Raw genomic sequence first — 27,480 nt, 5'->3', positions numbered from 1 at the left:
ACTCGGAACCCTGGCACTGTGAAGCACAGTGCTAACCACTGTGCCGCCATCAGGGAAATACCACCAGGCAGACCCATCGGATCAGACCGTGAGAGAGAAAATCCTGCCGAATCATTCAATTTACAGTGCAGAAGGAGGCCATTCGGCCCATCCAGCCTCCACCGGACCTTGGAAAGATAACTTTACTTAAGCGCATGCCTCCACCCTATTAAGGGGCATCTTGACAAAATACATGAAAGGATGGGAATAGAGGGATACCGACCCCGGAAGCATAGAATATTTTAGTTCAGATGGGCAGCATGATCGATGCAGGCTTGGAGGGCCGAAGGGCCTTTTCCTGTGCTGTACGTTTAGCTATTCTTTGTTCTTTGTTTATCCCCGTAACCCAGTAACGTCACCTAACCTTTCTTTGGACACTAAGGGGCAATTTCGCGGGGCCAATCCACCTAACCTGCACATCTTTGGACAGTGGGAGAAAACTGGAGCACCCGGAGGGAACCCACACAGACACAGGGAGAATGTCCAAACTCCACACAGTCACCCAAGGCCAGAATAGCTGAAACATCAACACACTGCTCCTGGTAGTTGATGGTGTAGTGGTTCAATAAATATAATTAGTGGATTGAAAAGGTGGGCAATATAGAGTAAAAACGGAATATGCTAGATGCTAGATTAACTCAACAGGTCTGGCAGCATCATAAAATCCCTACAGTGCAGAAGGAGGCCATTCGGCCCATCGAGTTTGCACCAACACTACACAAGAGCTCCCCACCCAGGCGCACTTCCCCCAACCTCTCCCCATAACCCCACTTCACCATTGGACTCTAAGGAACTGTTATAACCTGCCTACTTACCATTGGCTGGGGACTAATGACTATCCGACAATCCTGTGGGAGTATGAGCTTCCCCAATGAGGGGGGCGGAGAAACCACTAGTAAACTCCGAGTGTAAATAAAGCTGGCCAGTTCAGGAATCAGCAGGAAGGAGTATGTAGCAAGGGAAGTTACTACTACTGTTATGTATACATGTTATAGTAAATAAATGTTATTACTTTGTATCCTTAAAACTCGTGCTGGATTCTTCGTGGCCCTTACAAAACTGGCGACGAGGGTTAAACTGAATAGCTGTCTACACTGCTGAAGCCACCTCCCTGGATTTTTGTTGGATACAGGTTGGAAGTTGTTTTTTATTGTACCAAGCCTCTGTACGGACGTTTGGATGCTGCGCTGGAAAGCTGGAACCAGTACACACAACGGATGCGTTACTATTTCCGGGCAAACATCACCGAAAACGAGCGGCAGGTGGTCATATTGCTCACTGCCTGCGACCCGCATACGTTTGGGGTGATTAGGAGCCTTACGTACCCAGCTGCGCCGGACACCAAAACGTTTGATGAACTTGTGAATATAGTGGGGCAACATTTTAACCCAACCCCGTCCACGATAGTCCAGCGTTACTGGTTTAATACCGCTGAGAGGACCCCTGGAGAATCCCTTGCCGATTTTCTATCCAGGCTACGCAGGATTGCGGAGTACTGTGACTATGGTGAGACCATGTCAGAAATGTTACTCGACCGTTTGCTTTGCGGTATAAACAATGCGGCCACCCAGAGAAAGTTGTTAGCGGAGCCAACATTGACTTTTCAACAGGCCATTCAAATAATATTGTCCCGAGAGAGCGCAGAGCGAGGAGTACAGGAGCTACAGGGATTGGAAGTACATGCCTTGGGGCGCAACCCTTTCCATCCGAAAACGTCCCCCCCGCACTCCTGCGGTACCTTGGGCGAGGCAACGTCCGGACCGACGCCAGTGGCCGTCGGACATTCCTCCCCGAAGGGAGCCTTCTCCAGAGCCAATGGATGAGGAGCCATGTTCGTGTCAGACTTGTAGGCGCCGACCCCGTCACGGACGGCGGTCCTGGGGACGCCAGAGGCGCCGTCGTTCCGACCGAAACTGGGATCAGCCCAGGGGCCGTAACTGGGACCAGCCCAGAGGCCGTACCTTCCATGTGGATGAACCTGCGGCAACTACTCCTGAGGACGTGGAGACGGAGGACCGCTGCCTGCAGCTGCATTGTGTGGCAGCTCCCCGTGTGGCCCCCATTAAGGTGACAGTACGGGTCAATGGTCACCCGCTTGAGATGGAGTTGGATACTGGCGCAGCGGTCTCCGTGATCGCCCAGAGGACATTCGACCGCATCAAGCAGGGTATACAGACCCTTACATTAACCGACCCACAGGCCAGGTTGGCCACCTACACGGGGGAACCACTGGACATTGCAGGAACTACAATGACCCCTGTTGTCTATGGACGCCAGGAGGGGCGTTTCCCACTTATCGTGGTGCGCGGCCATGGGCCCAGCCTGTTGGGTCGGGACTGGTTGCGCCATTTGCGGTTGCAATGGCAGCACATCCTCCAAACAGTTTCTGAAGGGTTGACTGAGGTGCTAGGACAATACCCAGATGTATTCCAGCCTGGTTTGGGGAAAATAAAAGGGGCCGTAGCCCATATCCAAGTTGAACCAGGAGCCACGCCGCACTATTTCCGGGCGCGCCCAGTGCCTTACGCCTTGCTCGAGGAGGTAGAAGGGGAGCTCACTCGTTTGGAGAGTTTGGGTATTATCAGGCCCGTCCGTTTTGCTGACTGGGCAGCACCAATTGTACCTGTAATGAAGCCAGATGCCACAGTTCGCTTGTGTGGCGACTATAAACTTACAGTGAATACGGTTTTCCGACTCGACCGATATCCAATGCCTCGCATAGAGGATCTCTACGCGAAACTTGCAGGTGGACTCTCGTTCACAAAATTAGATATGAGTCACGCCTACCTGCAGTTGGAGCTGGACCCTGCCTCCTGACCATATGTAACGATTAATACACACCGGGGCCTGTATGAATATACACAGTTGCCATTTGGAGTATCCTCTGCCTGCGCAATTTTTCAACGTGTTATGGAGGGCATTTTGAGAGGTTTACCACGTGTGGCTGTCTACCTAGATGACGTTTTGATTACAGGGACGTCAGAGCAAGAACATTTGGAAAATCTGGAGGCTGTCCTTAGACGCCTTTCGGAGGCTGGAGTCCGTTTACGTCGCACAAAGTGCGTATTTCAGGCAAAGGAAGTAGTCTACCTAGGTTATTGGGTGGACCGCGAAGGTCTGCACCCCGTCGCAGAGAAGGAGCGTGCGATTCAACATGCCCCCGCCCCGACTGACACTTCGCATCTTCGTTCTTTTCTCGGTCTCGTAAACTATTACGGGAAGTTCCTCCTCAATCTGGCAACTACGCTGGCCCCTTTGCACCTTCTGCTAAAGAAAAATCACACCTGGGTTTGGGGTCAGCCGCAAGAAACTGCTTTCCGGCGGGTAAAGCAACAATTGACGTTGTCTGGGTTACTAACCCACTATGATCCTGGAAAGCCTTTGCTCGTCACATGTGATGCATCCCTGTATGGTATTGGGGCCGTCCTGTCCCACAAGATGGAGAATGGGGCCGAGCGACCGATAGCTTTCGCCTCCCGCACATTGACTGCAGCGGAGAAAAAGTACGCGCAGATCGAGAAGGTGGGCCTGGCGGTGGTTTTTGCGGTGAAACGCTTCCACCAGTACGTGTATGGCCGCCATTTCACTATCGTGACTGATCATAAGCCCCTGCTGGGACTTTTCAGAGAGGATAAGCCAATACCGCCCATTGCTTCTGCACGGATCCAGCGCTGGGCTTTGTTGCTTGCTGCATACGAGTATTCTCTGGAGCACAAACCAGGTACGCAGATAGCAAATGCCGACGCACTGAGCCGATTGCCTTTATCGACCGGCCCCATGTCGACCCCCACGACCGGTGAGGTTGTTGCAACCCTAAATTTTATGGACACCTTGCCTGTCACTGCATCACAAATCCGTGAGTGGACCCAGACGGAGCCAGTCCTGTCAAAGGTTCGGCACATAGTCCTGTATGGTGGGCAGCATAGACAGCTCCCAGGCGAGTTGCGGGCATTTTCCTCCAAGCTGTCAGAATTCAGCGTGGAAGACGGTATCCTCTTGTGGGGGACGCGTGTGATTGTCCCGGAAAAAGGCCAGGAGCTGAGACTATCAGACTTGCACAATGGGCATCCAGGCGTGACCAAAATGAAAATGTTTGCCCGGAGTTATGTCTGGTGGCCAGGCCTCGACACCGACATTGAGAAGGTGGCCCAAAACTGCTCCATTTGCCAGGAGCATCAGAAGCTTCCGCCGGCCGCGCCCCTACATCACTGGGAATGGCCAGGGCGGCCTTGGGCACGCTTACATGCAGATTTCGCAGGCCCTTTTCAAGGATCCACGTTCCTTCTACTAATTGATGCCCAGTCCAAATGGCTAGAGGTGCATAAGATGCAGGGGACAACGTCCTGCGCAACAATTGAAAAGATGCGTTTATCGTTTAGTACGCATGGCCTCCCCGAGGTGCTGGTCACGGATAACGGCAATCCATTCACGAGTGAGGAGTTTGCGAGGTTCACGAAGATGAACGGCGTCCGCCATATCCGCACTGCCCCTTACCACCCGGCTTCAAATGGGTTGGCAGAGCGCGCAGTGCAGACATTCAAAAGAGGCCTAAAGAAGCAGTCTTCCGGATCAATGGACACGAGACTGGCTCGCTTTTTGTTTACGTACAGGACCACCCCCGATGCAGTGACTGGGGTAGCTCCCGCAGAACTCCTAATGGGCCGGAGACTTCGCACCCGCCTTAGTATGGTTTTCCCGGACATTGGCGCAAAAGTACGCCGCACACAAGAACGGCAGGGACAGGGATTTTCTCGGCATCGGCTGATTCGGCAGTTTGCGCCCGGCGACCCTGTGTTTGTTCGGAATTTTGCTGGTGGTGCCCAATGGGTTCCTGGTGTAATCTTTCGCCAAACGGGCCCTATATCTTACCAAGTGCAAGCCCAGGGTCGTCTCCAGCGAAAACATGTAGACCACGTTCAGTCCAGAAGACCATCCCCTCAAAAGATTCCCCGCCCCCGGAGCTCATTTCAACAGCCGCAGAGACCAGAGACAAGGGAAGGTAGTCCTCACAATCTTCCACTGGTGCCTCACTCGAAGCCTGCGCAGGTCGTTACGGCACCGAATGGAGATAGAGACGCTGACATGACGGAGGCAGCAGACTCTGACTCCGAGATGGAGACACAGGATGCATCAGAGGGGGAATCCTCGGGTCCACGGGCCGTGGATGTACAACCGCGCCGTTCATCACGGAAGCGCCGGTCTCCGTCTCGTTACACGCCGCCTGATCCAGCGCCACGTGCAAATGGTGTCCGGCCTGTGGCCAAACGAGTCCGACGCCCTCCTTCGCCAGGAACTTCGGTGGATTCCTTGGACTTTGGGGGGGAGGGATGTTATAGCCTGCCTACTTACCATTGGCTGGGGAGTAATGACTATCCGACAATCCTGTGGGAGTATGAGCTTCCCCAATGAGGGGGCGGAGAAACCACTAGTAAACTCCTAGTATAAATAAAGCTGGCCAGTTCAGGAACCAGCAGGAAGGAGTATGTAGCAAGGGAAGTTACTGCTACTGTTATGTATATATGTTATAGTAAATAAATGTTATTACTTTGTATCCTTAAAACTCGTGCTGGATTCTTCGTGGCCCTTACAAAAGGAACAATTTAGCAAAGCCAATCCACCAAACCGGCACATCTTTGGACTGTGAGAAAACTGGAGCACCCGGAGGGAACCCACACAGACACGGGGAGAATGTACAAACTCCACACAGTCACCCAAGGCCGGAATTGAACCCAGGTCGCTGGCGCTATGTGGCAGCAGTGCTAACCACTGTGCCACATCTGTTGCGAGAGAAACAGAGTTAACGTTTGTTGTTCCTTGTTGTAACAGTTCTGTAGAAGGGTGAATGGACTCTAATTTAAAGTCCATTGAAGTGGAAAGTGTTTTACTCAGAGGTTTGACACAGGAAGAACTTTTAGTCTGTGTGAAGCTCAATCTTCACTTACACAAAGCCCGCAGTCTGATTGGCTGGAGGACCAGAGTACATCCGGTCTTCCAAATCCTCCCATTGGTCGACATCGCTCAGGCAGGAAATAAGGTTTTGGAACCCGGGTCCATGTGGCCAATGGGAAGAACTCAAAATGATACAGATTCTCAGCCAATGAGGGAGATCTGGGATCAGCCCCGCCCCTCATTCACTCCGATTGGTTAGAAGACCAGCTCGACCTTTACGAAATGAGTGTTTATCAAATAGCTGCAGTGATATCAGAGTGTGGGTGGAGCTGGGCTGTCTGTCTTCACTGCAGCTATTTGATAAACACCCATTTCTTAAAGGTACATTCACTACAGCTATTTGATAAACACACAGTTCTTAAAGGTACTCTCACATAACAATTCTGAATTCTCCCTGTGTACCTGAACAGGCACCGGAATGTGCTGACTAGGGGCTTTTCACGGTAACTTCATTGCAGCGTTAATGTAAGACTACTTGTGACAAAGATTAGGATTGTAAAAAAAAATATTCCGGCAAATTTCCATCCCGCCCGTGATGATTTGCACGGGAATATGACCCCGACAAATGGGATGAAGCCAAATCTTTAAAAGTCAAAGTCTTTATTTCAAATTATTGCCGTGCTGTCAGGGGAAAGGGTTAACTTCTCTGCTTGTTTACAAAAGGGAGGAGGGAAACATTTGCAAATTTCCCACAGCTTGTGAGCTCCGAAACATAACTTCAAGGCTGAAGTTTATCTTCAGAGATTGAAACGTTTTGGTGCCTTTTCCAATTGTACCAGTAAATTGTGATTCACACTGAAAGGTTCACTTTCATTCAGTAATTAGAACATTTCACTTTCTCAGCACTGACACTTTAGATCAAATCCCAATTGTTCTCTTCCCTTGTAGCTGGTGTGTGGAGAAGATCATGTTCACTGTAGATCTGTCAGCACAGAAACCGCACTGTGCTTCTGGATACACTCAGTCTGCAAGTAGATGAATCTTTTAAACATCACCCAAGTGAAGGTCTTCCCCTGACTCTGAGGAGTGAGATGTCCCTGTAGTTGATGCTGTCTCCTCTGTCACTGCAGTTTTTATTGCATCACACATGTTCCGTGGACCAGTCTCACAGCCCAAAAGGGGAGGGCAGGAAGGTGTGACAGTCGATGGGACTTTCTGTGTGTGAGCAGTTCAGCTGGAATTCCATCCTTGCCGGGCACCTTTCTGCTTGCTCAGCAATCAATGACCTTTTCCAGCTCAAATGATGAGGGTTCCTTGTCCAACTCAACCAGGACAGGAAGCTGCAGGAGAGTCAAACAGAGACTGGGCGATGCCCTTCTCACAGGGGTGCAGCTCACTGTTGTGTTCAACCCAGCTCCTCCTCACTCTCTCACCATGACTGACACTGAGCATGCTCAGAGCACACACCCACACTGCACCTGTGGACTGGCCTCGTACACTCACTGATCGGGAATTTTCTGCAGCACGGGGGATTCTGGGTAACGCAGCCGCCATAGAGCCATTAGTAAACAGGAAGATTCTATTTCCCAGTTAGCAAAAACAGAGGATCCACAGTTAGGCAAGATGCTGGGCATGAAGCACAATGAGAGGTTTGGATACTTTATTTAATACAGAAGCACATTATTCTGACATCACTTAGACATGGGCAGCAAGCAGGCTGATCTACAGTATGTACAGTATATACAACACCTGGGACACGGTAAATAATCTCATCAAATCAGTGATAGGTTTGTTTACTGTTCATAATTGTGACTGGGTCACACTCACGATTCATGCAAAATGCAACTCCCCAGGTTTTTTGACCCACTCCCTCCTGACCAGTTTTCACTCCATCTGCCTTAGTTTTTATCCAGCCATGTATGTTCAGCTCACACTGCCCAACAACCAGCCTCTCCTGCACAGGGTTTCCATCACCAAAAATCTGTCCTGATCCACCCACATCGACGCTACCACCAAGAAAGCACAACAGTGCCTATACTTCCTCAGGAAACTAAGGAAATTTGACATGTCCACACTGACTCTTACCAACTTTTACAGATGCACCATAGAAAGCATCCTATCTGGCTGCATCACAGCCTGTTATGGCAACTGCTCGGCCCAAGACCGCAAGAAACTTCAGAGAGTAGTGAACATAGCTGAGTCCATCACACAAACCTGCCTCCCATCCATTGACTCTATCCACACCTCCTGCTGCCTTGGGAAAGCGGGCAGCATAATTAAAGACCCCTCCCACCAAGCTTACTCACTCTTCCAACTTCTCCCATCGGGCAGGAGATACAAAAGTCTCAGAACACGCACAAACAGATTGAAAACAGCTTCTTCCTCGCTATTACCAGACTCCTAAACAACCCTCTTATGGACTGACCTGATTAATACTACACTCCTGTATGCGGCACTCAATGCCTTTGTTTATATATTTACATTGTGTACCTTGGGTTGCCCTATTATGTATTTTCTTTTTAGTTTACTTTCTTTTCATGTACAAAATGATCTGTTTGAGCTGCTCGCAGAATAATACTTTTCACTGTACCTCGGTGCACGTGACAATAAACAAATCCAGTCCATATCGAAGGAGCAATCTGCCTCTCTTGCATTGGTGCACTGCATTTCCCTCATAACACAGTGGCAAAGAAAGATGACAGAACAGAATGAAGGTACTCAACAAACTGTATCTGTGCCAACTTTCTGCAACTGTCACAATCCCCTGTCATTGGCCCTGAACTCTGCAGATATTTTTCTCCTCAAAAGATACGAACAGATGAGCAAGGAGCTGGAGTTGGCTATTCAGCCCCGTCTGCTCCACCATTTAATAAGCTCATGGCTGATCTGATAGTAAGATAGTTGTCCAATTCTCTTTTCAAGGCATCAATTGAATCTGCCTCCATCATATTTTCGAGCAGTGCATTCATGATCCCACATGCAGCACAGAATGTTTTTCTTCACATCCTGTAAGACATAGGAACAGAATTAGGCCACTCGGCCCATCAAATCTGCTCCGCCATTCATTCATGGCTGATATTTTTCTCATTTCCATTCTCCTGCCTTCTCCCCATAACCCCTGATCCCCTTATTCATCAAGAACCTATCTATCTCTATCTTAAAGACACTCAGTGATTTGGCCTCCACGGCATTCTGGGGCAAAGACTTCCACAGATTCACCACCCTCTGGCTGAAGAAATTCCTCCTCATCTGTTTTAATTCCTCCTCATGACCTGAGGAAGGAACTGTGCCCCTAAAGCTGGTGAGTCGAAACAAACCTGTTGGACTTTAACTTGGTGTTGTAAGACTTCTTATTCTGTTTTAAAGGATCGCCTCTTTGGTCTGAGATTGTGTCCTCTGCTTCTAGTTTTTTATACAAGTGGAAACATCTTCTCCATGTCCACTCTACCCAGGCCTCGCGGTATCCTGTAGGTTTTAATAAGATCCCCCCATATCCTTCTAAACTCCAACGAGTACAGACCCAGAGTCCTCAACCACTCCTCATATGACAAGCTCCATTCCAGGGATCATTCTTGTAAACCTCCTCTGGACCCTTTCGAAGGCCAACACGTCATTTCTTAGAAATCGGGACCAAAACTGCTCTTAATACTCCAAATGGGGTCTGATCAGAGCCTTATACAGCCTCAGAAATACATCCCTGGTCTTGTATTCTAGCCCTCTCGACATGAATACATTGCATTTGCCTTCCTAACTGCCGATGAACCTGCACATTAACCTTTTTTAAAAACATTTTTAAAAATAATTTAGAGTACCCAATTCATTTTTTCCAATTAAGGGGCAATTTAGCGTGGCCAATCCCCCTACCCTGCACATCTTTGGGTTGTGGGGGCGAAACCCACGAAAACACGGGGAGAATGTGCAAACTCCACACGGACTGACCCAGAGCTGGGATCGAACCTGGGACCTCGGCGCCGTGAGGCTGCAGTGCACCTGCACATTAACCTTTTTTTTCTTTTTAAATTTAGAGTACCCAATTATTTTTTCCAATTAAGGGGTAATTTAGCATGGCCAATCCATCTAACTTGCACATCTTTGGGTTGTGGGGGTGAAACCCACGCAGACACGGGGAGAGCATGCAAACTCCACATGGACAGTGACCCAGGGCCGGGATTCAAACCTGGGTCCTCAGCGCTGTAAGCAGCAATGCTAACCACTTGCACGTTAACCTGAAGAGAATCGTGAACAAGGTCTCCCAAGTCCCTCTGTGCTTGATTTCCTCAGCATTTTCCCATTTAGAAAATAGACTATGCTTCCATTTCTCCTTCCAAAGTGCATAACCTCACACGTTTCCACATTGTATTCCATCTGCCACTTCTTTGCCCACTCTCCTAGCCTTGCTCAGCATTGCTTGTTTTTCTAATCACTTTAAATGACTGCCCTCTGTTTGTAACCTTCCCCTAAATATGACTTGATAAATCGAACGTCTATTGCAGATCCTTAGTTTTAATGTGGTCAAATGCCTTTCCATTTGAGAACTGTTCGATAAAGTTATTAGAATTATTTGTAGCTGGGGCAGGACGTGGAGCAGTGGTTAGCACTGGGACTACAGCGCTGAGGACCCGGGTTTGAATCCCGGCCCTGGGTCACTGTCCGTGTGGAGTTTGCACATTCTCCACGTGTCTGCATGGGTTTCACCCCCACAACCCAAAGATGTGCAGGTCAGTTGGATTGGCCAGGCTAAATTGCCCCTTAATTGGAAAAAACAATAATAATTGGGTACTCTGAATTTTTTTTTTTTTTTTAAAGGATTATTTGAAGCTTCCCCACCAATCAGTTTTTTCCATGATCCTGAAGTGACCTTATTTTTATCGGGAGTTAACTGAAGTGTTTTCCTAACCTCTCATTATCTAAATTTCCATTCACCATTTTTCTGTCCACCTGACCCAGTCCGTGGCTTTCTCCCTCATTGTCTAAAACACATGAGCAACTTTTGTATAATCCTGATGCATATTTAAGTCTAAATCATTGATGTAAAACGGAATATTGTGGAGCCCCACTGGAAACAGACGTCCAGGCATCATTCAGTCCTGGATGTGGCTAACAGCAGCAACAACAGCTGAATCCAAACCCTGCTGTTGCCTGTGAACTTGCTGATGTTTGACTGAGTGAATCTCCTCCCACACACGGAGCAGTTAAACAGCCTCTCCCCAGTATCGCTCCCACAGTAGTACAGTGGCTAGCACTGTTGCCTCACAGCTCCAGGGTCCCAGGTTTGATTCGCGGCTTGGGTCACTGTGCAGAGTCTACGCGTTGTCCCAGTGTCTGTGTGGGTTTCCTCCGGGTCCTCCGGTTTCCCTCCACAGTTCAAAGATGTGCAGGTTAGATGGGTTGGCCATGCTAAATTGCCCTTAGTGTCCAAAAAGGTGAGGTGGGGTTATGGGTTAGGTTGGAGGTATGGGCTTAAGTCGGGTGCTCTTTGTAAGGGCCGGTGCACTCGATGGGCCAAATGCCCTCCTTTTGCACTGTAAATGCTATGATTCTGTTTCAGTGTGAACTCGCTGGTGTTTCTGCAGATTTGATTTACTTTTAAATCTGTTTTCACAGTCAGAACTTTTAAAAGATTTCTGATCAGTGTGAACAAGTTGGTGTGAAGTCACTTGGGATGACTTGAGTAAATTTCTTGTCACACACGGGGCAAGTGAATGGTCTCTGTCCAGTGTGAACTCGCTGGTGTTGCAGAAGCTGCAATGAACATGGGAATCTCTTCTCACACACGGAGCAGGTGAATGGCCTCTCCCCAGTGTGAGTGCGTTGATGTACCAGTAAATTCTTTCTACTTTTAAAGCTCTTCTCACAGTCAGCATATTTAAAAGGTCTCTGATCATTACGAACATGTTGGTGGTCAGGAGGTGTGATGACCGAGTGAATCCCTTCCCATACACGGAGCAGGTGAACGGCCTTTCCCCAGTGTGAATACGTCGATGAGTTTCCAATTCAGACGGGTAATTGAATCCCATCTCACAGTCCCCACATTTCCAGGGTTTCTCCATCGTTATCGACAAGTTATCAGGTGTAGGTGGGATGCAGATTTTAAGTCATTTTCAGATCAGCCGTGAAGTTATTAAATGGTGGAACAGGGTCACGGAGCTGAATGTCCAATTGCTGCTTCTTGATTCCTTTTGTGCGAATGTCCTTATGTCTCTCCAACTTGGATCATCAGTTGAAGCCTGAGTACGGTGTCTCCCTGTTGTAAATGCTGCAATTTAATTTCAGGCTGTGTGATTGGTTAAAGCTGGTCTCTCTCTCAAATCGCTCCTCTCGAATCTACTGATAATTTAAAAGATTTCTATCAGGCTACTGTTTAATTTGTTGTTTTTGATAGAAAAAAGGCCCCACCCCATTAAATATTTCCTGAGAGTTGTCATCTCTCATTTTACAAAGTCATCACTGTCAATGCAGCATAGAATTTGCAAAGAAACAAACCTTTCTGTTGGGTTCAGTTTGTTGTGTGTAAATTCTCCAATTCTAACCCCCTGTCAAAGGAGTTTACAAAAGCCATCACTGGCAGTCCAGGATAGAAATTCTGAAGAAACAATTCTAGTTTCTCTGGAACATTTTTTCCTCTGTTGTTCCCCCAAAGCTGTAAATCCCCGTCCCACACACTCTCCCTCCTCCCTGGGCTGAAATCCGAACCCATCTCACCATCTTTCCTCCACTCCGTTTTCTCCCTCCCTCTCCTCTGCCTGGGTTCAGTTCTCCAGCTCCCGTCTGCAGACTAACAATAAAATCAATGGGTCTTATTGGGGGTTTGGGTCCTCCAGCAAGTGTTTGTGAATCCTCCCCGCCCACGTGCCAGGGTTTCCTTCCTTGCCAGAGATCAGAGTCCTCATTGATTAGAGTGCAAAGTGTAAGCTCTTATTTATTGTTTACCCTCCCCCATCCTCTGATGTGAACCATCCTCCAGTGTCTGAAGCAGGATGGTGCCCGTTAACCTGGGCCTGTTCCCGGGAGGGAGAAGCCCCGCAGCTGCAAACCAGGGAGCTGACAATGATTGTGAACACAGTAAGACGTCTTACAACACCAGGTTAAAGTCCAACAGGTTTGTTTCGATGTCACTAGCTTTCGGAGCGCTGCTCCTTCCTCAGGTGAATGGAGACATATGTTCCAGAAACATACATGTAGACAGATTCAAAGATGCCGGACAATGCTTGGAATGTGAGCATTAGTAGGTGATTATATTTTTACAGATCCAGAGATGGGGTAACCCCAGGTTAAAGAGGTGTGAATTGTGTCAAGCCAGGACAGTTGGTAGGATTTCGCAGGCCAGATGGTGGGGGATGAATGTAATGCGACATGAATCCCAGGTCACGGTTGAGGCCGCACTCATGTGTGCGGAACTTGGCTATAAACTTCTGCTCGGCGATTCTGCGTTGTCGCGCGTCCTGAAGAACGCTTACCCGTAGATCAGAGGCTGAATGCCCTTGACTGCTGAAGTGTTCCCCGACTGGAAGGGAACATTCCTGCCTGGTGATTGTCGCGTGATGTCCAGTCATTCGTTGTCGCAGCGTCTGCATGGTCTCGTCAATGTACCTTGACTGAAGCTCCAGAACCCTCAGGGGTAGTGGTCCAAAGCTGCAACGCATCCTCGAGTAAAGAAATCCCTCCTCATCTCAGCTATCTCTCCATTTTCCTGCCAATTCCCCATAACTCTCGACACTTATTGAAATTCATTCATTCCTTTGTCACCTCAAACCTTAGCTACACAATGTTCCCCTTGCTAGCCTCTCAGATTCAACTCCACACAAGGTCATGTCAAAATCTGCTGCTTGTGAGCGCATTCACACTAATACCTGTTCGCCCCAAACCAGGAGTGACCAAATTCACTGGAGACAACGGGACATCTTGGGGTGGGAGGTGCTGATGACAAAACCATTGATGGGGGAATGGGAGAAACCTGTTGAGACTGAAGATTGTGGAAATTGGAGACATGTGGGTTTATCAGGGGTATCAAGTGCACACCATTTACATGGTAAAGGAGGCCCAAGAGCTGTCCTGTATTTTCTGTAAATTAGTAATTTAAACAAGTAGTAATAATAAAGGCATGATGCATAGAAAGGGTATACAGTGTTCCTTAAAAGAATACAGTACTACCACTATTATCTGACATAATTAGATCAAAAATGCACAAATGTTAGCCTTGCTTTTATGGTAAAGCGTTTGCCTAGATACAGAAAGAAGGCAAGTACAAAATAAATAACATTTAATTTAATGATTTTAGGTCTGGCAAACTTATATTATCTCCAACAGAATGAGATTCATGTTTGTCAACCGTGCAATGAGGTGACATGTTGTGCAGGGCTTCACCTCATGAGAGATCTGGCTGATAAACAAGATGCCAGGTAGTACTGACTGTCCCAACATGTCATGCAAAATCTATTAAGATAAAGTAAACAATGATAGGGCATGCAATACTGTGAGTGAACCCCCATGTGGTTTCCACAATTGTCAAAGTCATTATTGCATTCATAAACATCCAGGTTACCTGTCATGTTATATAAAAAAATACATGGCAAATAATAATGGCTGGTAGCTTTTTGCAGCCACCAGTAGTATCACAATTTAATATTTTTTTGCCTTCAAATATAAATGAACAAATGATATAATACTTGAATAAAAGTAGTGTTGGGTGGGGTTACTGGGTTATGGGGATAGGGTGGCGGTGTTGACCTTAGGTAGGGTGCTCTTTCCAAGAACCGGTGCAGACTCGATGGGCCGAATGGCCTCCTTCTGCACTGTAAATTCTATGAAAATTCTATGAGAAGTTGTTGAACTAGTTCAGCCAGGTTGAGAATGGTGGTGGATGGGAATTGTCCAGGCTTCTTTTATTCAAGTATTATATCATTTTTTTATTCAAATATTTATATCAAGTATTCCATATTCGTTTTTTAACCACCCTATCTACCTGTCTACCAATGGTTATGCACACCAAGGGCCCTCTGATCCTCTGTAGTTCCTCGTGTCCTACCATTAATTGTTTAGTCTCTTGCCTTGTTTGCAGATTCTTTACCAAGCGTGAAACCACAGGCTTACGGTGTGCTGTGTAAAACCTGACATTCCACGGGCCCCACTTTCCTGGAACAACATGAAGAATCTGCTGCTTTCCAGATCCCTTCATTTCCTCTCATCTGTTTAAAGCCACAAACAGAAAGGTCCAGTTTTCTCCTGGAGTTTGAGACAAATCAGCTTTCGAAATGATGCAGGGTTTCAGCCAATGAGGGAGGTCCAGGTTTAGTTTCGTTTATCATTAACTCTGATTGGTTGGAGGTTCAGCTGCTCCAGCTGGGTCCTCCAGTCCCTCACTCTCTTCCTATTGGTCCGGAGCTGCCGTCAATCACTCCCCGGGCCTGGTGAGCTGGAGCATGCGCAGTATTGAGATTAACTCCGGTTCAGGCGATCGTTTGGAAATTCTCAGCTGGTCAAATACCGCCGATTAAGTCGGGAGGGAGCCGGCGGGTGGGTCGGGAGGCTTCATAAACACACCGTGCAGGTCCCAAGTCCTGAATATGAACCTCAGATACGACATTTGACGGCGAAAGTTGCTCGGGCTTTGATCCCAGACAGGCCCAGATTAACCGCCCACTGAGGCTCTGCCCCGCCTCCCATTCACTCTGATTGGTTGGATGACCACCTGCTCTCGTTCGGTCCTCCAACTTCCTATTGGTCCGAACCCGCCGTCAATCAGTCCCCGGGCATTGTGACCTGGAGCAAACCCTTCACCATCATTGTCAGCTCCCTGGTTTGCAGCTGCGGAGCTTCTCCCTCCCGGGAACAGGCCCAGGTTAACGGGCACCATCCTGCTTCAGACACTGGAGGATGGTTCACACCAGAGGATGAGGGAGGGGGACAAGAAATAAGAGCTTCCACTTTTTACTCAAATCAACGAGGACTGATCTCTGGCAAGGAAGGAAACCCTGGCAGGTGGGCGGGGAGGATTCACAAACACCCGCTGGAGGCCCCAAATCCCCAATAGGACCCATTGATTTTATTGTCAGTCTGCAGACAGGAGCTGGAGAACTGAACCCAGGCAGAGGAGAGGGAGGGAGAAAACTGGGAGTGGAGGAAAGAAATGGTGCAGATTGTGAGATGGGTTTGGATTTCAGCCCAGGGAGGAGGGAGAGTGTGTGGGACGGGGATTTACAGTTTTGGAGGAACAACAGAGGAAAAAATGTTCCACAGAAACTAGAATTGCCTGTTCAGAATTTCTATCCTGGACTGACAGTGATGGCTTTTGTAGACTCCTTTTACAGGGGGTTAGAATTGGAGAATTTACACACAACAAACTGAATCCAAGCGGAAGAGACAAAAGGACATCTCCACAATAAGAATCATGAAGCAACAATTGGACATTTAGCCCCGTGAGCCTGTTCCACCATTTAATAATATCATGGCTGATCTGATAGTGACCTCAAATCTGCATCTCACCTACACCTGATAACCTGTCGATAACCATGGAGAAACAGTGGAAATGTGGGTACTGTGGGATGGGATTCAATTACCAGCCTGAATTAGAAACTCATTGACGTATTCACACTGGGGAAAGGCCATTCACCTGCTCCATGTGTGGGAAGGGATTCACTCGATATCACACCTCATCACACACCAGCATGTTCACACAGGTAAAAGGCCATTCACCTGTCTGGATTGTGGGAAAGAATGTCATACTTTGTCAAACCTCCAGACTCACCATCAGGTCCACTCTGACCAGAGACTATTTAAATGTGCTGACTGTGAAAAGAACTTTGAAAGCAGAAATAATTTACTGTTACATCAACGCACTCACACTGGGGAGAGGCCATTTACCTGCTCCGTGTGTGGGAAAGGATTCACTCAGCCATCGAGCCTCCAGACACACCAACGTGTTCACACTGATCAGAGAACATTTAATTGTTCTGAGTGTGAGAAGAGCTTTAAAAGTAAAAATTATTTTACACTCACAGAGGAGATGACATACACCTGCTCCGTGTGTGGGAAGAGATTCACTTGTGGATCGAACCTCCAGACACACCAATTTGTTCACACTGATCAGAGACCTTTTAATTGTTCTGAATGTGAGAAAACATTTAAAAGTAAAAGGGATCTTCTGAAATACCAATGCATTCACACTTGGGAGAGGCCATTCACCTGTTCCGATTGTGGGAAGGGATTCACCCGATTAGCCCACCTTCCGAGACACCGAGTTCACACTGGGGAGAGACTGTTCTCCTGCCGTGTGTGTAGGCAGCAATTAATTGATTCATCCGACCTTCTGATACACCAGTGGGTTCACACTGGACAGAGACCGTACACTTGCCCCGTGTGTGACAAGAAATTCACTCAGTCATCCCACCTGACTACACACCAACTTATTCATATTGATCAGAGACCTTTCAAATGCTCTGATTGCGAGAAGGGATTTAAAAGTAAATGGAATTTGCTGAAGCACCAGCGAGTTCACAGTGGGGAGAGGCCGTACACCTGCTCTGTGTGTGGGAGGGGATTCGCTCAGTCAAACAACCTGCTGCGACACCAGCAAGTTCACAGGCGACAGCAGGGGATGGATTCTGCTGTTATTGCTGCTGTTAATGACATCCAGGATTGAATGATGTCTCGATGCCTGTTTCCAGTGGGGCTTCACAGTTTTCTGGTACAACAATTGTATGTATGGTTGACATTGAGGGAGAAAGCCGTGGACAGCAGGAAGATATCAGTGGACTGGTCACATTACAAATGGAATTCAATCTTTAAAAACATTTTCCAATTAAGCGGCAATTTAGCGTGGCCAATCCACCTACCCTGCACATCTTTTAACTTGGGGTGAGACCCACGCAGACATGGGGAGAATGTGCAAACTCCACATGGACAGTGACCCAGGGCCAGCATCAAACCTGGGACCTCAGCGCCATGAGACAGCAGTGCTAACCACTGCGCCACCCTGCCACCCCGGAATTCAATTTAATAATAATCTTTATTATTTTCATAAGTAGGCTTACATTAACACTGCAATGAGGTGACTGTGAAAATCCCTTAGTCGCCACATTCCGGCGCCTGTTCAGGTACACGGAGAGTTCAGAATGTTCAATTCACCAAAAAAGCATGTCTTTCAGGAATTGTGGCAGGAAACCGGAGCACCCGGAGGAAACCCAGGCAGGCATGGAGAGAATGTGCAGACTCCGCACAGACCAGTGACCGAAGCTGGGAATCGAACCTGGGACCCTGGCACTGCGAACAGTGTTAACCTCTGTGCTACAAACAGTGAGAGATAATGAATTTCAGAGGGAAAACAAGACAAGGAAATGAACTATTAGTCGGATGATACTGAGAACGTAGAGCAAAGAGAGGCATTGGAGTCCCTATCCACAGGTAGCTGGATAGATCGATCAGGCAGCCAAGAATCCTTTCTTGGATGAGGCCTGGAATATAAGAGCAAGGAGATTATGCGAGAAGCGTTCTGGTAATTGCATTCATAGATCATAGAATTTACAGTGCAGAAGGAGGCCATTCGGCCCATCATGTCTGCACCGGCTCTTTGAAAGAGCACCCTACCCAATCCCACACCTCCACCCTATCCCCACAACCCAGCAATCCGACCCAACACTAAAGGCAATTTTGGACATTAAGGGCAATTTTAGCATGACCAATCCACCTAACCTGCACATCTTTGGACTGTGGGAGGAAACCGGAGCACCCGGAGGAAACCCACGTACACACGGGGAGAACGTGCAGACTCCGCACAGACAGTGAACCAAGCCGGGACCCTGGGACCCAGGAGCTGTGAAGCAATTGTGCTAACCACCGTGCTGCCGTGCATTAATGAACTATAAGTCATTATTCATTAATTAGTATAAACCTGAAGTCAATTTGATCATTTATATAATTACAGTCAGTGTTCTGCTGATCAAATCGTGAGGATAAAGTTGAAGCTGAATGACAAGCGATTGTAACAGTGAAAAAGTCTGAATTCTTCAGTAAGTTAAAATCCGAGCTGTTTAGGTAATAAGAATGAAGAAAATCATTTCAGTTAATTCCTGATAAAAATAACATGACTTCAGGCAAATGGAACGAGCTGATTGTTGAGTGGCTGATGAATCTTTATTTATTTTAACCTTAAGTTTATTGTTGCTTCAGTCAGTTAATAATGGAATAAATAAAGGCAATGACAGGGCATCCCAGTCCTGTGGAGGGCACATCCTGGTCACTGCATTCATCAATTATAAAGTGAGACGATTCATTAATTATCACAAAACTGAAATCAATCTGATCATCGTTCACAGAATCGTGGTCCATTCATCAAATCCAGGGGATAAAGATGAAGTTGACATTGTAAGAGTAAAGATGTCTGAATTTCTCAGTCAATTAATCATTTGAGAGGTTTAGATATTAACAATTAACAAAAACGGATGGTGCGATGGCACACTGGTTAGCACTGCTGCCTGAAGGCGCTGAAGACCTGGTTTCGATCCTGGCCCCGGATCGCTGTCCGTGTGGAGATTGCACATTCTCCCTGTGTCTGTGTGTCTTACCCGCACACCTAAAGATGCGCAGGGTAGGTGAATTGGGCACGCTAAATTATCCCTTAATTGGAAAAATAAGAATTGGGAACTTTACATTTATTTTAACAAAACAATTATCAAAAACATTTCAGTTAATTCTTGATAAAAGGTGACTTCAGCTCAATGGAAGAAGCTGATTGGTGAACATAAGAACTAGGAGCAGGAGTAGGCCATCTGGCCCCTCGAGCCTGCTCCGCCATTCAATGAGATCATGGCTGATCTTTTGTGGACTCAGCTCCATTTTCCGACCCGAACACCATAACCCTTAATCCCTTTATTCTTCAAAAAACTATCTATCTTTATCTTAAAAACATTTAATGAAGGAGCCTCTACTGCTTCACTGGGCAAGGAATTCCATAGATTCACAACCCTTTGGGTGAAGAAGTTCCTCCTAAACTCAGTCCTAAATCTACTTCCCCTTATTTTGAGGCTATGCCCCCTAGTTCTGCTTTCACCCGCCAGTGGAAACAACCTGCCCGCATCTATCCTATCTATTCCCTTCATAATCTTATATGTTTCTATAAGATCCCCCCTCATCCTTCTAAATTCCAACGAGTACAGTCCCAGTCTACTCAACCTCTCCTCGTAATCCAACCCCTTCAGCTCTGGGATTAACCTAGTGAATCTCCTCTGCACACCCTCCAGTGCCAGTACGTCCTTTTTCAAGTAAGGAGACCAAAACTGAACACAAAACTCCAGGTGTGGCCTCACTAACACCTTATACAATTGCAGCAGAACCTCCCTAGTCTTAAACTCCATCCCTCTAGCAATGAAGGACAAAATTCCATTTGCCTTCTTAATCACCTGTTGCACCTGAAAACCAACTTTTTGCGACTCATGCACTAGCACATCCAGGTCTCTCTGCACAGCAGCATGTTTTAATATTGAGAAGCTGATGAATCTTTATTTATTTTAATCTTAAGTTTATTTTGCTTAAGTCAACGAATCAAATAACTAAAGGCCTGGCCGGGGATTCCAGTCCTGCTCCACGTGGGAAAACCAGGAAACTTCTCATGTCCAGAACAATCACAAGTGCAGAAAGTGACATCAGCTGGAGCAGCAAGAAGCAAAGGACAGTGGTCGAGGGGTATGTTTGTGATTGGTGGAGTATTTCCAGTGGGACTCTAGATTTCCCAAGACACGATTCCATGCTTCTTGAGTTCTCTATCAATGCTTTAAAATTTAACATGGGGACAGGATTAAGTCATTTGCGGTCCTCTTTTTGACAGTAAGAAAGAAAGCTGCAGACTTTTATTATTAATTCATGGGATGTGGGCTTCACTGGTTAGGCCAGCATTTATTGCCCATCCCTCGATACCCTTCAGAACGTGGCTGGGAGTTTCCTTCTTGAACCGCTGCAATTCTTCAGGTGTAGGTACACCCACTGTGCTATTAGGGAGAGTTCCAGGAATTTCTCCCAGCGACAGCGAAGGAACGGTGATATATTTCCCAGTCAGGGTGGTGCGTAACTTGGAGGGGAGCCACCAGGTGGTGAGATTCCCAGTGATCTGCTGCTCTTGGCCTTCTAGATGGTCATGGGTTTGGAAGGTGCTGACTAAGGAACATTAGTGAGTTACTGCAGTGCATCTTGTAGATGGTACACACGGCTGCCACTGTTCGTCAATGATGGATGGTTTGAATATTTGTGGAAGGGGGAGCAATCAAGCGGACTGCTTTGTCCTGGATGGTGTTGAGCTTCGAGTGTTGTTGGAGCTGCACTCATCCAGGCAAGTGGAGAGCATTCCATTACACTCCTGACTTGTGCATTGCAGATGGTGGACAGTCTTTGGTGGGGGGGGGGGGGGGGGGGGGGTCAGGAGATGAGTTACCCTTCATAGGATTCCTAGTTTTTGACCTCCCCTGGTAGCCGCAGTATTAATGTGGCTCGTCCAGTTCCGCTTTTGATCAATGGCACCCCCCAGGATGTTGATTGTGGGGGATTCAGCGATGGTAATGTCATTAAATGTCACGGGGCGATGGTTAGATCCTCTCTTGGAGGAGATGGTCATTGCCTGACACTTGTGTGGCACGAATGTAACTTGCCACTTATCAGACCAAGCCTGGATATTGTCCAGGCCTTGCTGCATTTGTACATGGACTGCTTCATTATCCGAGGCGTTGCGAATGATTCTGAACATTGTGCAGTCATCCACAAACCTCCCCACTTCTGACCTTATGATGAAGGCAGGTCATTGATGAAGCAGCTGAAGATGTTTGGGCCGAGGACACTACCCTGAGGAACTCCTGCAGTGATGTCCTGGAACTGATGGTTGGCCTCCAACCACCACAACCATCTTCCTTTGTGCCAGGTACGACTCCAACCAACAGAGAATTTTCAACGATTTCCATTGACTCCAGAATAGCTGGGACTCCTTGATGCCATACTCGGTCAAGTGCTGCCTTGATCTCAAGGGCAGACAGTCTCACCTCACCTCTGGCATTCAGCGCTTTTGTGCATGTTTGAACCAAGGCTGTAATGACTGCAGGAAGACATCAATAGACTGATCAGCGGGCCAGAAAACTGAGGTCAATCCAGAGAAACGCAGGGTAAGAAATACATTGGGGGAGGAAAAACACGACAAAGGGAAAGAATATGAATGGTATGATAGGGAGATGTAGAGGGACAGAGGGGCGTAAGAGTGCATGGCCACAGATCCCTGAAGGTGACAGGAGAGGTAGATACGGTGATAGTAAAGGCAGAGAGGATACTTTGTTATTCACGGAGACATAGAGTACTGGAGCAGGGAATATTCCCAGCAATTTCTATTGGAGGAAAGACCTGAAACCCCTCTCTCCACAGATGCTGCCAGAGCTGCTGAGTATTTCCAGCATTTTCTGCTTTTATTATAGGATCAGGGAGGTTATACTGGAGCTGTCTAAAACACTAGTTAAACCACAGCTGCATTACTGAGTACAGTTCTGGTCACATTACAGGAAGGATGTGTTCATACCAGAGAGGATGCAGAGGAGATTGACGAGGATGTTGACACAAATGGAGAATTTTAACAATGAGGAAAGATTGGAGAGGCCAAGATGGTTTTCTGTGGAACAGAGAACACTGAGGAGAGATTAACTGAGGTGTTTAACATTATGAGGGGCCCGGATAGAATGGATAAGAAGGATCTATTTCATTAACAGATCAATGACCAAGAGGTTTAGATTTAAAGTAATTAGCAGAGGGTTGGGAGTGGAAGGGGGAAATCATTTCAGTGGCAGGAGTCTAGAACTCGCTTTCTGATAGGGTCATAGAAGCAGAAATCCCAATCACTTTAAAATAAATGTCTTGGATATCCAATTGAAGGACTGGGACATACAGGACATAAGAACATAAGAACTAGGAGCAGGAGTAGGCCATCTGGCCCCTCGAGCCTGCTCCACCATTCAATGAGATCATGGCTGATCTTTTGTGGACTCAGCTCCACTTTCCGACCCGAACACCATAACCCTGAATCCCTTTATTCTTCAAAAAACTATCTATCTTTATCTTAAAAACATTTAATGAAGGAGCCTCTACTGCTTCACTGGGTAAGGAATTCCATAGACTCACAACCCTTTGGGTGAAGAAGTTCCTCCTAAACTCAGTCCTAAATCTACTTCCCCTTATTTTGAGGCTATGCCCCCTAGTTCTGCTTTCACCCGCCAGTGGAAACAACCTGCCCGCATCTATCCTATCTATTCCCTTCATAATCTTATATGTTTCTATAAGATCCCCCCTCATCCTTCTAAATTCCAACGAGTAACAATCGACTGAGATCTGCAAAATGGGATTAAGCTGAATATCTCCACTGCAGCCAGTACTCACACGATGGGCCAAATGGCCTCTCTCTTTACCAGAACTTTTGAGGTTTTTACTCTGATAGTTGGAGTTTGTTTCTGATGATAATAGCCTCAAAGGGACTGGAGTGTAACATTCTAGATATTGGTGAAATAAATCAGCTGTTTTAAACACGTTGTAGATTTTTGTCTTTCCCGCCTGAGTGTTTAACATCACCTGGCTGGAGCTCAGAAAGGACAATCTCACCTCATAGAATCAGAGAATTTACAGTGCAGGAGGAGGCCATTCGGCCCATCAAGTCAGTACCAGCTCTTGGAAAGAGCATCCTACTTAAGCCCACACCTCCACCCTACCCCCATAACCCAGTAAACCCCACCTAATCTTTTGGACACGAAGGGCAATTTAGCATAGCCAATCCACCTAACCTGCACATCTTTGGAGTGTGGGAGGAAACCGGAGCACACGGAGGAAACCCACGCAGACACGGGTAGAACGTGCACACTCTGCACAGACAGTGACCCAAGCCAGAAATCGAACCCGGGTCCCTGGCGCTGTGAAGCAACAGTGCTACCCACTGTGCTACCGTGCCGCCCTTGCATCCAAGCTCCCGGAGTGTCTGTCTTTCTCTCTGGGTAAGATTCTGTTTGTCTCTTGTATTTCACTGTGACAGGACAGAGACCTGATTGAATGGAGTTCATGGGAAGGAAACATGGGAGTTCTGGGAAAGATGGGCAAGGATTTGGGAGGTGACAACATGTTCAAAGAGTTTGGAGAGGAGATGGAGGTTGAAGATGGGGCAGTAATTTGTCAGGATGGCAGGGTCAAGGGTTTGTTTTATGGAGGGGCGATGATGGCAGATTTGAAGGAGAGCGGGACAGTACCTGAAGAGAGAGAAATGTTGACAATATCCTTGGACACAGGGTAGTTGGCTGATCAGTAGCTCAGTGGGAATAAGGTCAATGGAGCAGGAGCTGGGTCTCATGGACAAGATGAGCTCTGAGAGGGCAGGAGGAGAGATGGGAGAGAAACTAGAGAACGATGTGGGTTCAGGGATCGGGATAGGATGAAATTTAGAGACAGTTTGGTCCGGTGGGCTCGTGGAAGGGAGGGAAGCAGCAGAGGCAGCTGATCGGATTTACTCAATCTCAATCACAAAGAAGCTCCACAAGCTCCTCACACTTCTTGTTGGAGGTGAGGATGGAAGAGACAGGGGAGAGCGAGAGTACTTCAAAAGGAACAAATTTGTATCAGAGATATTTAAAAGTTTCAACACACTGCGCATTTAACAAAAATCTAATTTATTTGACTTTTAGCTACAATATTAGCCCCTGTAAATGGGCTGGAGTTTGTTATCAGCAGAAAGAGACCCAAATGAACATTGTTCAGTCCTGAATGTGAGTTAACAGCAAAATCCATTCACTGTGGTTACTTGTGGCCTCGTTGATGCTGCTGCAGGTTGGATGACTGAGCGAATCCCTTCCCACACTTGGAGCAGGTGAATGGTCTCTCCCCAGTGTGAATCCGCTGGTGCCTCCGCAGGTCATATGATCGAGTGAATCTCTTCCCACACTGAGCGCAGGCAAATGGCCTCTCCCCAGTGTGAATTCGCTGGTGCTTCTGCAGGTTGGATGACTGAGTGAATCCCTTCCCACACTCTGAGCAGGTGAACGGTCTCTCATCAGTGTGAACTCGATGGTGCCTCTGCAGGTCGGATGAGTGAGTGAATCCCTTCCCACACTTGATGCAGGCAAATGGCCTCTCCACTGTATGAATTCGCTGATGTACGGTGAGCTGAGATGATCGTCTGAACCCAGTCCCGCAGTGAGAGCACCTGAACGGTCTCTCGTCAGTGTGAACACGTTGATGGTACATCAGATTCCTAGAACGTTTATAGCAATTCCCGCAGTCTGGACATTGAAACGGTCTCTCATCAGTGTGAACTTGCTGGTGTGCGGACAGAATGGATGAGTGAGTGAATCCCTTCCCACACTTGGAGCAGGTGAACGGCCTCTCCCCAGTGTGAACTCGCTGGTGACTCAGCAGGGAGGATGAATCACTGAATCCCTTCCCGCACTTGGAGCAGGTGAATGGTCTCTCCCCAGTGTGAACTCGCTGGTGCTTCTGCAGGTTGGATGACAGAGTGAATCCCTTCCCACACTCTGAACAGGTGAACGGCCTCTCCCCAGTGTGAACTCGCTGGTGACTCAGCAGGTGGGATGACCGAGTGAATCCCTTCCCACACTTGGAGCAAGTGAATGGTCTCTCCCCAGTGTGAACACGCTCGTGTCTTAGCAGGTGGGATGACCGATTGAATCCCTTCCCACACTTGGAGCAGGTGAATAGCCTCTCCCCACTGTGAACTTGCTGGTGTGTGGACAGAGTGGACGACTGAGTGAATCCCTTCCCACACTTGGAGCAGGTGAACGGCCTCTCCCCAGTGTGAACTCGCTGGTGTCTCAGCAGGTTGGATGTATCACTGAATCCCTTCCCACACATGGAGCAGATGAATGGTCTCTGCCCAGTGTGAATTCGCTGGTGTGTGGACAGTGAGGATGACTGAGTGAATCTCTTCCCACACTTGGAGCAGGTGAATGGTCTCTCCCCAGTGTGACTGCGTCGATGAATTTCCAGCTTGGATGGGGAAGTGAATCCTTTCCCACAGTCCACACATTTCCACGGTTCCTCCTCCGTGTGACTGCATTTGTGGCTTGTGAGGCCTGATGATTGACTGAATCCTCGTCCACACACACAACACGTGTATGGTTTCTCCCCACTGTGAATGATGCTTTTTCCTTCCATGTTCAAAATCCAATGATATTCAGGATATGATAAATTGAGGACTCTGTCAGATTCTGATCTGATGTTTGGTTTGAGTTTCCGGACCTTCAAGACTCCCCTTCGAACACCCTGTGACACGGATTGAAAACAGAAAATAGGGATGAGTGAGAACCCATAAAAACACAAAGGCAGGTTGTGAAATTAAGCTGAATGAATCTGGTCATTTGTGGAGCCAACACTGGGAAAAAGTGACCATGAAAACTGCTGGATTGTCATAAAAACCCAACTGGCCTCTTTGGGAGGAGAGAGAAAGAGGTGAAGAGGGATTGTGTATCTCTACAAGACATAATAGAGAGGAGTTGGCAAAGCAAATTCGATCTTGAGCTTCATAAACAGTAATATTGATTCAGAAACAGGGAAGCCAGGCCTCCGGTGACACAGTGATTAGCACTGCTGCCTCACAGTGCCAGGGACCCGGGTACAATTCCGGCCTTGGCAATTGTGTGTGTGGAGCTTGCACTTTCTCCCAGTGTCTGCGTGGGTTTCCACGCGGTGCTCAGGTTTCCTCCCACAGTCTGAAGAATGGCAAGTTAGGTGGATTGGCTTTGATAAATACCGGTTAGTGTCCAGGAATGTGCAGGTTAGGTGGGGCTATGGGTTTACAGGGACAGGGTGGGGGTGTGGGCCTAGGCAGGGTGACCTTTCAGAGAGTCGCAGACTTGATGGGCCAAATGGCCTCCTTCTGCACTGTCGGAACTCTATGGTTCTAATTCTATTCTATGAATCTTTATAAAGCTCTGGTCACCACTCTTCAGGAAGAATGTGAAAATTCTTGGAGAAGGTGCAGAGGAGATTTACCAGAATGGTTCCAGCAAAGGAGGTTATGGGGAGATTTGATTCAGGTACACAAGATTATGCCAGATTTCCATTGGGTGGACAAAAAAACTCTGTTTCCATTCACTGGTCGTACAAGCAGTCTGGACACAGATTTAAAGGTTTGGGTAAAACCTGGATTGAACTATCAAAGACCCTGAGGGGTCTTGACAACGTGGATGTGGAGAGGATGTTTCCTCTTGTGGGAGAATTTGGAACAAGGGGGTCACTGTTGCAAAGTGAGGGGTCACCCATTTCAGATGGAGATATGGATTTTTATTCTCTTGAGGGTAGTAGGACAGGGTGTGGCACAGTGGTTAGCACTGCTTCCTCACAGCACCAGGGACCCAGGCTATGACTCATCTTTCATTCCCTCACCTACAGTATAAATATCGCCCACTTTCTCTGTCTTTTAAATGTGAGCTCCTTTCTCTCCCCACTGATGCTGCCAGACCTGCTGAGATTTTCCAGCATTTTCTCTTTTGGTCCCGGGTTCAATTCCGACCCTGGGTGATTGTGGAGTTTACATGTTCTCCC

The 27,480-nt window shown here is 47.5% G+C and overlaps 1 protein-coding gene and 1 long non-coding RNA gene across 2 annotated transcripts in view; both read right to left on the bottom strand.

Annotated features, from left to right (window-relative positions):
* Positions 1–15,706, bottom strand: part of LOC140419169 (uncharacterized) — a 30,703-nt gene extending 14,997 nt beyond the window's left edge. Inside the window, exon 1 of the long non-coding RNA XR_011945575.1 lies at positions 14,954–15,706. This is a non-coding gene — a long non-coding RNA (uncharacterized lncRNA). The remainder of the gene's footprint in view (positions 1–14,953) is intronic.
* The window catches only part of LOC140417819 (uncharacterized), a 90,007-nt gene that overhangs the window by 59,461 nt on the left and 3,066 nt on the right, over positions 1–27,480 (bottom strand). The window contains exon 2 of the mRNA XM_072501272.1: positions 24,721–26,199. Coding sequence (XP_072357373.1) covers positions 24,721–26,199 — 1,479 coding nt within the window. The remainder of the gene's footprint in view (positions 1–24,720; positions 26,200–27,480) is intronic.

The sequence above is a fragment of the Scyliorhinus torazame genome, chromosome 5 (assembly GCF_047496885.1).
Source record: "Scyliorhinus torazame isolate Kashiwa2021f chromosome 5, sScyTor2.1, whole genome shotgun sequence".
Lineage (NCBI taxonomy): Eukaryota > Metazoa > Chordata > Chondrichthyes > Carcharhiniformes > Scyliorhinidae > Scyliorhinus > Scyliorhinus torazame.
The sequence above is the reverse complement of the archived record's forward strand: the minus strand, read 5'-3'. Positions and strand labels throughout refer to the sequence as shown.